At 38.5% G+C, this 12,358-nt stretch overlaps 1 protein-coding gene across 1 annotated transcript in view; it reads left to right on the forward strand.

The window, feature by feature from the left end:
* Positions 1 to 4,354: 4,354 nt before the first annotated feature.
* The window catches only part of LOC111602085 (homeobox protein orthopedia), a 28,104-nt gene continuing 20,100 nt past the window's right edge, over positions 4,355 to 12,358 (forward strand). The window contains exon 1 of the mRNA XM_023319019.1: positions 4,355 to 4,413. Coding sequence (XP_023174787.1) covers positions 4,383 to 4,413 — 31 coding nt within the window. The 5' untranslated portion in view covers positions 4,355 to 4,382. The remainder of the gene's footprint in view (positions 4,414 to 12,358) is intronic.

Below are 12,358 nucleotides of genomic sequence, written 5' to 3' on the forward strand. Positions count from 1 at the left end.
ATCAATTAGAGCTCCCAAAAAAAAAACTAAAATTAATTAAAGAAGAATACAAATAATATAATATATATATATATATTCATATACTTCCAAATCTATTGAATTATATTAAACCAAATCTATTTTTGTGATATATATATAAATATTGAAGTAAACATAATATTTTACAGATCTAAATGTATTTTACTGTATCAATCGCTAGACTTCTAATCCTTCTTCTTCTATACATATAAGCCTTCTATATCATACTATATAATATATATTGTTCAGCATCTGTAGAACTCTTCAACTATTTTGCAAACAAATGAAAATAGTAGTCGATGTCTGAAATGTTGTTCATTTTGTTGTTTGGCTTTGTGTTTGCTTAACTGGTAGATAGGTAGAGCTCTGGCTACCTGTCAGATCTAAGAATTGTGTGTGATATTTTACAGATCTAAATGTATTTTACTGTATCAATTGCTAGACTTCTACTTCTACTTCTACTTCTTCGTCTTCTTGCTTGAGACAGACATCAATTTGGGTCTTTGTACAACAGCTTGAATAATTTGTTTGTGCTTCTTGTGGTTGGGTTTTCGGGGGTCTCGAATTTGAGTTTTTAATTAACGCCACGAATTTGTTTGCTTGCGCTTGCAGTTGATAGAGAGAGAGACAGAGCGAGAGGAACGAGAGAGCGCGAGAGCAAGAGAGCTGAGAGGTCGAGTTTTTTGTATTCATTTGATTTTTGGGAATTCTACCTTTATTTTATGTTTCTTTTTTTGAGCAAACCGTTGCCATGGCAAGTTTCATTTTGGTAACATTCTTTGTTGGCTAATTCAACATTTTGCATGCTGCAACAAATATATATCTATATAAAATTCCACCAAAAAGCAGCGTCCTGACAACAAAAAACTAATAAGCGACTGCAGAGAGGCAAAGCTCGCAATGTGGAAGCGGGGCGTGGGCGACTGTTACAACAGGTGAGTGGGCACACGTGGCAGCAGCAACGGCAGCAGCCAGGAGCCATCTTAGCTGGAAATGTTTAGCTGGCACGCGGCTCAATCTCTGTCATCCTCTGAGAGTTATGCTTTATACAAATTCCACTGTTGGCCGCCGTCACTCCCACACCCCGTAGTTGACTTTTGGCAATAACTGTGAATGGCTGGTTGCCAGCGCAACAGCAAATACGAAGGGGGGCGAGAAGCTGGCTGCGCCGATTTCTTAGCACTTGTTTTTTCTCGACTATCGCCTATCGATAGGCGCCACATAACAGGCGCCAAAAACAATTGCTGTTTATCGACTTGACTGACCCCCATCCCATTGGCCAGCCCGAGCCACACACATACAATGCTAACATTTTTGTGGGCGGCGCTTGCATTACGCACAGCTAACGCTGGCTATCCCGCTCTTAGTTGTAGCTATGTAGCAGTGAGAGCGCAACAGCTAGCTATGCTCAATGCTGCTCGCGTTAAGATGGCAGCGGCATACTGTAGCCGTCCCTGTTGCGCGCACAGCACACGCACGCTTTGCAAATCAAAGCAGTTGGCAGATAGAAAAGCAGATAACACGCGCCTTACCCGCTTTTCGCTTTTCACTTGTCGATTGTTTGGCACGCCAGCCAGCCAGCCAGCCAGCCAGCCAGCTATTGGCAGAGAGGGGGGGTGAGCGAGTGGGTGGATGGGTGTTTTGGGTGTTGGCGATTGAAATCATTGTTGTCGTCAGCGTCGGCGTTACCGTCGCCGTCGACGTTCAGCGTCAGCGTCAGCGCCAGCGTTAACGTTATCATCATCGAGTCAATTCGTTTTGATTTTTTCGCATTTGTCTCAAATGCGAGCGAGTCGCTGAACAAACGTTACGCGTAACGTTACGTATCGCAAAACGCCGTCGCTAAACAAAGCTAAGAAACCGTTATACGGGCTAACACAAACCGGAAGTAAAGTCAATTCCCAGCGGACGCTCAACTAATTTTCACATCAAAAATGCCAAAATGTGCAAAAAAAGAAGTGCTGTCTAAGTGTGCGTGTGTGTGTAGGTGGGAGTGAGTGTGTGCGTCTGTTGGTAAACGACAAATGCAGCTGCTATAATTGATTTGCAGCTTAGCATACATACATATACATATACATATACATATATATATATATATATATATATACAAACAACAACAGCAACAACAAGCTAACCACAGTCTAGCTAAATTGCGGCACTTTTGTCCAGCTGTCAGTTGGTCAAACATTTCATCAATAAACGATACAATTTCCGTTCTATTGCGTGCTTACCTTCAACGTGTCTCCGACTGTGTGTGTGTGTGTGTGTTAGTGTTAATGTGCGTGTTAGAAAACTTTTCAACTTCCGGCCAAGTGACTTCGTTTTAATTTCTTTTGGCATTCATTTTTGTTTTTATGGTCAAAGGCATTTAATTAATTTTACTATGGCAATTTGAACGTCTTGCCTTTGCTCTGAACTTTGACCCCGAAGGCGGTTAACTCTTGGCTGCTGCCACAGCTGACTGCTCTACATACGAGTCCAGACAAAGGCACAGCGGTCGCCAGGTGAGTGCTCAAAGCCAAAACTTGGGCGAACTGCAAATCAGCAAATTAGATTTGTTTTGATTTGCCAGGTGAAATTGAGCTGGATGATTTTCTGTTGGCTTTAGCGAGTCAAAAGTTTGAATTTCTTTTGGGCATTTGTTTCTGAATTTATATATATAAGGATTATAGATTAGTTTAATATCATTTTTAATATATAGATAAAATATACTAATTTTTATTAAGCTACCAAATACTGTTCAATCAAGAGTCGAAGAGTAGAAACGAGGTAAAAATTTGTAGATATATGATAGAGATACTTGTGAACTAGAAAGTCGTGTTGCATATAAAGTTTTAAGGTCATATGAGAATGGGCAAAGGATCAGCGGAGCGGAGAATACACTGATTCATAGATTCATAAAAGGCCAACAGATAGCTCAGGGTCCCACTCTTGCTTTTACAATTAGTTGCTCTCAGAGTATGAATCCTTAACGTGTCTTGATCTTACAGAAATTAAATATATATCTGAACAACTTTCTGTAGCATTGAAAGCTTATAGTCATTGGCGATATTTAAAGATCTTAAGTTCTTTCAAATACATTTTTGTTGCAAATAATTTTTAATTTCAATTCTATCTTAAGTTCAAGCTACATCTATCTCTCTCTAACACTCTCTATCTCTTTCTACCTCGCTCGCGCTCTGTCTCTCTGCCTCTCTCTCTTTTTTTTTCAACTCTCTACATATTTATAAGATATACCATTTTTATTGTGTCTCAACTTCTTTGCTCTCTCTATAACTAATTTTGTCGAAAACTAACAGAAAGAATCAATATAATTTATAGAGATATATAGAAATATGAGTAAATAACAAAAGAGATAAGCAACAGATAAAGATATTTACTTATCCATCTATCTACGTAGATATGGAAATATCTTTATTTTTTGCTTATTTTTAAGAATTTTCATTTTCTATTAATTATTCCATTTTTAAATAATTTTAATTTGAAAAGCAGTTATAAGATCGTACTACTCTATAACTTCTTCAAAACTTATCCCTTTTTTAGCTCAACTATTATTTCTTTTTATAAGAAACATAATTTTCCTATTATTTTCTTGAATCTTTACTCTATTTTTTGGTTTCAACTTTTTACTCAGACAAAAACAAAATTCCTAAATTAATTTCTCTGCCTTTAACTATATATTTTCCATATATACTTGTTATATATTCCTGCTATATATATTCTCTATATATATTTTCTATTTTTTAAATGTTTTCTATACACTTAATTTTCTTTTTCTAATCTATTCATCTACCATCCTTAGCTATTTTTGATCTGCAGCTACATCTTTACTTTTATATCGTCTGCTATAGCTTTGACATAACTTAGCCCAATTTACTTCTTATATTTATGTAATATACTAAACATACTGAATTACTTCTCCATACTATCCATACTGATCTCCCTATTTATAAGCAAAAAATCTAAAGATCTTTAATATATCCTTGCCCTCATCAAGTTTTGCTTTTAACTAAAAACTTAAATTCATATAGCATCAATATATATCACATATGTCATCCATATCATCGATCTTTAATGACTTCCTCAGCAGCATCATTTGCATCTTTCAAGATTTCTAAGCTCTCTTCTCTCCATTGCAGCTGCGACAAGACGCACAGATTGAAATGTAATCAAGTTGCACGCGAAATTAACTGTACTGTGATAGACGAGGTATACGAGCAGATCTCCCCCATTTGGGCCCACTTGGAGTCTGCGCCAAAAGCTGCAATTCAATCAAATTGAATTTCGATAAAAATTAAGCGACAACGCGAACAGAAAAAGGCGACAAACTGTCGACGCTATCCATACGCAACTTTTCGGCAAGCATGCTGAACAATCTTGGGGCCAATGTGCTGGGTAAGTGTAAAGTCAATATAAGAGAGAAGGAGAGGGAGATGGAGAGAGAGGGGGGTGAGAGGGAGGGCAATAGTTGCCAGCTGCTAATATATAATAATAAATGCATTAAACTCGCTTCGATTGGCCATAATTAAACTAATTTTTTGAACATACGCTGTGAGTGTGTGCGAGTGTGTGTGCTGGTGTGCTGGTGTGTTGGTGTGTGTGTGTGTGCAGCTTACTTCCGCCGCTCAGAGTCTCAGAGAGCAATCGCCGCTGCTAAATGGCCTATAATTGATATGTCTAAGCACGCGGGCCTGGCGCTTGCATTTAGCAATCATTAAGTTGTATTTAACTAAATTCTTTATTATTATGATTAGCTGTAAAGCAGGTGTGCACACACGCTCACCTGTTAATTGCCATAATTGCCCTCTTACATGTTTTCCCAAACATAATTATCAGTTCATATTTATGCCCCACTCCCCACTAGATATATATAAATATATATCTCTATCTATAGCAATTTTTTCAAACCGCATTGTTGATCAATTTTTCAAGCACTTTCAATTTCGGCAATCAAATTTTATAGCTGCAAATGCAACTTTTGCTGCAGCTGCAGCTGCTGCTGCTGCTGCTGCTGCACTCGAATGAATTATGTGGCGCGCTTTTATTGAATATATTTTTCGCCTTTCGCCTCTGTAATTAATTACTTTTATTAATTTATTACCATGCAATATGAGCAAATTGCTCCGACTCTGCGGCTAACGCGGCGTATGCGCAATTTATGCCTTTGCCCTTTACATAAAATATATATATATATACGTACACAAATATTTATATGTGTGCATAAATTGTTCAGAATATGGTTTTTATTGTATTGTAATAAATAAATATTTAGCAGCGCGCAGAAAGTTGTCTTTGACAAAAGGTAAATAAATATAAAAATATTTTTTTTATATTTATAATATAATTAAATTTGATAAAAGATACATAAAATCAAGGCAAAGAATGTAGCAAGAATTTGTTGTGAGTGTTCACAAGAAAATAAAAAAATAGTTAAGTAAAAAATTTTTTTGGACAAAGAAACTTTGTAATAATTTTGCACAAAAATATTTTTTGCATTTGAAAATATTTTTTAAATAAATTGTACATATAAAAATCAGCAAATAAAATATTTATTAAATATTTCTTACAAAGGAAATTCTTTTTAAAAAAGGAATTCATTTGCTATGCATAAAAAATGCATAAAACATGTTATTTTCAATTTTTTAATTAATAATATTATTTAATTTTCCACACAAAATATTGTTGTTATATTTTAATATTCATTTAATTTAAATTAATATAGTAAATTGTTGATTCAATTTTTTTAAAATTAAATTTTATTGAATTAATAATGAAATTTTCACTAAAAGTAAATTAAAATAATTTTATATAAAAATAAATTAGACAGCAAAAGTTTAATTGGCTCATAATAAACAAAAAGAAAAGTTGCAGAGAAAATGCTTTTCAAATTTATTAAAAAGCCGAAAGAATGATGTTAGAAATCAAGATTAAATATTATATATAGTTCGCTGAAGAACATAATTCAGGCCTAGCTATATCAAGCTACAACACAAATTTGTTATATACCAAATGAATCTTTTTTATTCAATCTGCCTTCTGTTAAATTCACATAGAATAGCTTTGGCTTAGCTAGTTCGACTCAACTTCACAAGTTTCTTCACACTTACAGCGGGTATATACAACTAGAACGTACACTAACACATAGTTAAGTTCCAATTCCAGCTCATTCACACTTTGGCCGCTATAAATTTCAATAATACGCGAAAAATCTTTCATTTTCTGTTGGTTTTGATTTTTTGTTTTTGTTTTTATTTTTTGGGACAAGTGAAATCCTTTGCCTCTGACTGCAGCAAAACTAATAAATTTCATAAGCTCAGCAACGGCAACAGTAAAGTTGCCTGCAACAGACGCGCGACAACAATTTGCATATTACGTATACGCAGCGTAGGCCATGGCCAGTTGCCAGTTGAGCAGCGAGAGGAGAGCGCGCGCCCGAGGCTGGCTCAATTAAGCGCAATTTGCATGCGAAAAGCAAGGAGCGCGCGCGACGTCTAAATGTCGCCCACTTTGGGCACAAAATAGAATTAAAAAAATAAAAATAAAAATAAAAATAAAAACAAAAAACTTTAAATCGTTTCGACAAAACATTTCGAGTCTGACTCCAACTCTGATTCGGTCGCTCGCTCGTTGTTACGCAACTTTTTGCATGCCCTGGGCTTAATTAAATTAATTTCACGATTGCATTTGTAATTTTTCTGCCTGCCACGCCCACGCCCACGCCCACACAGCCAACTATGCCGGCTTCTGCGTTGGCATTTTTGCGGTCGCCTGTTGAAATATGTGAATTCGCGTTGCCCCCTCGCAGCTGGGCCTCGTTTGTGCCAGGCTTCAAATTTGTATCGAAATGTTTTGTGGCTGCTGCAACTGTTGCTGCGGTTTCTCTGGCCTCCGACCCACCTGACCCCTCCCCCCCCCCCCCCCCCCCCCCCCCCCTCTCTGTGTTGCTCTCGCCCAAAGCCGGCGAACCGCACAATTTCCAAATTTCAATAATTATGCACAGTGCGTTTGCAGCTGACGTTGTGCATGCCATAGTCCTTGCTAGTCCTTGCTGCCATATATTTTGCGGCAGATATTTGCATTTAGTGCAACAACTGCCACTGCAACTGCAACCAGCAGCAGCTGCAGCTGCAGCCGCTAAACTGATTGTGCAAATTGCTTGCGCGATAAATTCATGTTTGCCAATTTTAATTAATTAATCGCTTTGTGCGGTTTTCGACGCCCAGCCAAAATGGCCGCCCCACTGCCCCCACACACACACACACACACACACGCACACACACATACACCTGCTGCTGTGCACCTCCACGCTGCATTTACAGCCCATTCAACTAATGTCACAACGATGCGATTTCACATTAGACAATTAGAGACTTTTACATCAATGATTGATGCCAAATGTTCAATTACAGAGAGAGAGCGAGAGAGAGAGAGAGAGACAGGGAGAGAGAGAGAGAGAGAGAGAGAGAGAGAGTGAAAGAGAGAGGGCAAGAGATAGAAAAAAGTTGATGTCTTCAATCACCCAAATACATGTAGGACAGATTATGCTGAATGATTGATTGATTGGCAGGCTGAGAGAGAAAGATGTAGGCTATGAGTAAGAGAAGAATTGACTGACTGATTGATTGACTGATTAATAGACAGAATAACAGACTGATTGATTGACTGACTGATTGATTGACTGATTAAAAGACAGAATAACTGACTTATTGATTGACTGACTGATTGATTGACTGATTAATAGACTGATTAACAGACTGATTGATTGACTGACTGATTGATTGACTGATTAATAGTCAGATTAACAGACTGATTGATTGACTGATTAATAGACAGATTAACTGACTGACTGATTGATTGACTGATTAATAGACTGATTAACAGACTGATTGATTGACTGACTGATTGATTGGCTGATTAATAGTCAGATTAACAGACTGATTGATTGACTGATTAATAGACAGATTAACTGACTGACTGATTGATTGACTGATTAATAGACTGATTAACAGACTGATTGATTGACTGACTGATTGATTGACTGACTGATTGATTGACTGATTAATAGTCAGATTAACAGACTGATTGATTGACTGACTGATTGATTAACAGACTGATTGATTGACTAACTGATTGACAGTCAGATTGCCTGAAATCTCATGGACGAAGTAACTGATGAAATGCCTGATTGATTGACTGAATGGCAGACTAAGTCAATCAATCAGTGAGCCGACTGATTGATTGACAACCCTTATTGACGGCCTTACAGATTGATATAGTGATTAGATTAGTTGACTGACTGATTGATTGACTGAGAGATAGTAGATAGAGAGATCAGTAGATAACTGATGGATGGAGTAACTGATTGACTAACCGACTGATTGAATGGCTGACTGATTGACTGAAAGTCTGAATTACTACCTCTACTGGCAGACTTACAGATTGATATAGTGATTGAGCAATAGATTAGTTGACTGATTGATTAACCTACTGCGACTCAGTAGATAATTGATTGATGGAGTCATTGATGTGAGGTTGAATGATTAACTGATCTAGTAATTGATTGAATGACTGAAAGAATGACTGACTGATCCTGTAATTGATTGAATGACTGAAAGAATGATTGACTAACCTAGTCATGGAATGAATGGTTGAAAGAATGATTGAATGACCTAGTCATGGATTGAATGACTGAAAGAATGATTGACTGACCTAGTCATTGATTGAATGACTGAAAGAATGATTGACTGACCTAGTCATTGATTGAATGACTGAAAGAATGGTTGACTGACCTAGTCATTGATTGAATGACTGAAAGAATGATTGACTGATCCTGTAATTGATTGAATGACTGAAAGAATGATTGACTGATTGATTGAGCTTTGCCATTGGCTGAGACATAAGTAAATTAAACTATTTTAATGATTAATCGATAATCAAATAGAATTTGAGCAAATGTTTATAGCAACTTAAAGAGTCTTCTCACTCGATTATAAGTACTCTATATGCTCTATATGATGAAACTGAATCCTAGCTAAGAGTTGGGAAATTGCTTATGGATGATCGCTGTGGTCTCAACGATTGCTACTTGAATTCAGATTCTTTAAACTCAGCAAACATTTGGCTAGCCAAGTGTCTGAGGCTCACACAGATTTACAGTTGCAGTTGCAGTTGCAGTTGCAGTTGCAGTAGCCGCTGCAGTTGGCTTTGCTTTTCGCATTTGAGTGCCACAACAGTAAAAATTTGAACTGCCGAGAGCCAAAGCTAGACCAAAGCGAGTGAGATTTCAAGAATTGACGCGACTCGAGCCGAGCTCAGACTCTGAGCTGAGGGAAGCTGCGCACATGAATGCTAAAAGTCGCACATCTTCTGCTGCTTCTTCTGCTGGCTTAGTCTCAGTCGAGCGTAAACTGTTTGGCCAGAGATCGCACCTAAACAACGCGCCTTAAATTTACCAAGCACGACTAAGTCCGACGAGCTACGAAGCCAGCAGCTCCCAGAGCCAGCTCTGGCCCTGTTACAGTTGCATTTGGCAGTTGGCCAACTGCTTTTTTGTAACTGTACAAATTGCTGCAATGCTCGCATGGTCAACAAAAGCCGAGCACGGAAGCTGCTTTGCCTTGTTATGCCTGCTCAGCTTGTGAGGCGAAGCGAGTATATTGGCTTCTGTTTGAAATGTGTGTGTGTGTGAGGGAGAGTGTGTGTGTGTGTGAGGGAGAGTGTGTGTGTGTGAGTGTAGCTGTGTCTAAAGTCTTCTCCTCATACCTTAATGCTCGCTTAGTTGGTGAATAAAGAGAGCATATTGGCTTTCATGGAAATAGTTTCGACTTGCCTCATCTACCCTCGCTCATGTTGCCTAAGAAGAGGGTATATTGGTTAGCAGACTCTGAGAGCGTGTCTGCCTGTGTCTGAACTGTTCTTTGCCTAAGCGCATACTCGCTCATGCTGTGTGCAAGAGGGCATATTGGTTTTTGCGTGTAATAAGTGCATCGAGCTGTGAGTTACTCTGTGTTTGTGTGTGTGAGCGTGTCTCATTGCCTGCCTTCTTATGCTCGCTCACACAGTGCACAAAGAGAGTCCATTTGCACCTCTAACTAGGAATACAAACAAATGTTATATGCCTGAGTCCATCTGATAGCAAGAGGGCAGAGACTACATCTGGAATAGAAATATTCGCAGAAGCCAGTGCAAGCTCTGCCCGCCAGAGGGCGCTTCTAAGAGGGCAGAAGAGGATATCGATTAGATATAGATACATCTGCTATAGAACTAAGTTATATTTTAGAAGACAGATCTGTTTATAAATATTTATTTTATATAAAAATATAAAATATTATTCTATAAATTCTATTATATCTATAAATCTCTATATCTTTGAGCTTGAATCAATCACTTGAGCTGACGTCTGGCTTTAGTTCTATTCTAAGGAATTTGCTGGGCAAAATAAATATATAAAATATATTTTCCTTTTTCATATAAAAATGGCCTGTTGAGCGAGTATTGTGCAGTCGTTGCTGTCCTGCTTCAAAGTTCTTATTTGATTTTTTTTCAATATTTGACAAATATTCAATGTTGCAAGCTGCTGGGAGACAAAGCTGGCTGTGTGTGTGTGTGTGTGTGCGTGTGTGTCTGGGCTTGTGTGTTATCTGCGTCATGTCGTGAGCATATCGGGCGCGTCAAAAAATCGCTAATGAACAGTAGCTGCGCTGGGTGTATGTGTAAAAATTAGCACTTGGCTGGCAACGCTTTAAAAGCGACTAAACAACAACAGCAACAACTGACAGCAACAACTGACAGCAACAACAACAGCGACAGCTATAGCCAGTCAAGCTGACTTCGGGCGATGTCGCTGCTTTAGTCTAAGTCTATCAAAGAGCAACAACAAACCAACAACAACAACAAAAACTTTCCCGCTTCTTATGCCCTGTAGTCAGCCTCCATAGGGTATGCTGCACTCTGTGCTAAAGGGTTTATAGAGCACAAGCTCAGATCAGTTTATCAAGTGAAACATTGAGCTATGTGTCTCTGTCTACAAAGTGGAATCTTCCATGAAGTGCCATAGCGAGTCCAGCAGTGGCCAAAATCTCTAGCATAACAAAGCAGCAAAGCAGCAAAGCAGCCTCAATTCTCAGTTTGATTTTGAATATTTTGTGAAAGGTTGAGCTTAGCTTTCGCTCTGCAAGCCAAGCCAACTTCTTGTCTATATAAAAGGTAGAGCTGGCAACTCGATAAGCCATTCATATACAGACTCTAGCTGCATCTGAGCAACAGCTCAATAACTCTCTGTCTACAGCTAACTTTCTTTGAGCACTCAAGCATCAATAACTACTCAACATAACTACTCAACGCATGAGCAGATTCAGGTACTCCAAGCCTATTCTATTCAATAGAAAACAAGTACAAAATGTGTGAAAAAAATACAAATTTAGAATCAGCTCAAATTAGACGCGCCACAGCCTTGGCTTGGCCGAGAAATCAAAGCCTCACGAATGCCACTTGCTGCTGTTTGGGCTCACTCTAAAGACAGCCTCTATACACCTTTCAGCAGGGTATCTGCTAGTCTGCCACTTTATACTACTCTCCTTTCGTATCTAGCTTCCAGCTAGCAGCTAGCAGCTAGTTAGTCAACAGCTTCCAGCTTGCAGCTTCCAGTTTTCCCTTGGCCACTGGCCAATGGCATTTCCAGTTTGTGAGGCACCGCCTAGTCACCTGTTGCTGCCGCTGCTGCTGCAGCGGCTACTCGAATCGAACCTTGTGAAGTTGCCGAAATTTTAACAAGTTCATTTCGAAAACAATAAAAATCATTCAGATGCTGCGCGCGAACCGAGCAAAGATCAAAGTCGGCGCACGGCAGAAGCGACCAGAAAGGGTATCGAGTAGAGGCTCAGAAGTGTCGACTAGATCTGGCTAGAGTTGAGCAATGGCTTGGCAGCAGTTAGACCTCTGAATGCCCTACCCATGCACAAGTCTCTGAATGCCCTTCCCATGCACAAGTCTCTGATATGCATTAGTCTCTAAATACTCTTCCTATGCAAAGGCATATGAAAAATGAGAGCAACTCTTGCTGCTTAGGGTATATGCTATACAGTATCTTGTGTGCAGATATACCCTATCTATCTATCTATTATCTATCTATCTATCTATCTATCTATCTATCTATCTATCTATCTATCTATCTATCTATCTATCTATCTATCTATCTATCTATGTATCTATCTATCTATCTATCTATTTATCTATCTATGTATCTATCTATCTATCTATCTACCTATCTATCTATCTATAGAGCACACATGAAACCAGCTGCTAGGTAGGGCATACAGCATATAGTATATACTGATATATC

This window comes from Drosophila hydei, unplaced genomic scaffold, assembly GCF_003285905.1.
Source record: "Drosophila hydei strain 15085-1641.00,03,60 unplaced genomic scaffold, DhydRS2 tig00000315-arrow-arrow-pilon, whole genome shotgun sequence".
NCBI classification, from domain to species: Eukaryota; Metazoa; Arthropoda; class Insecta; order Diptera; family Drosophilidae; genus Drosophila; species Drosophila hydei.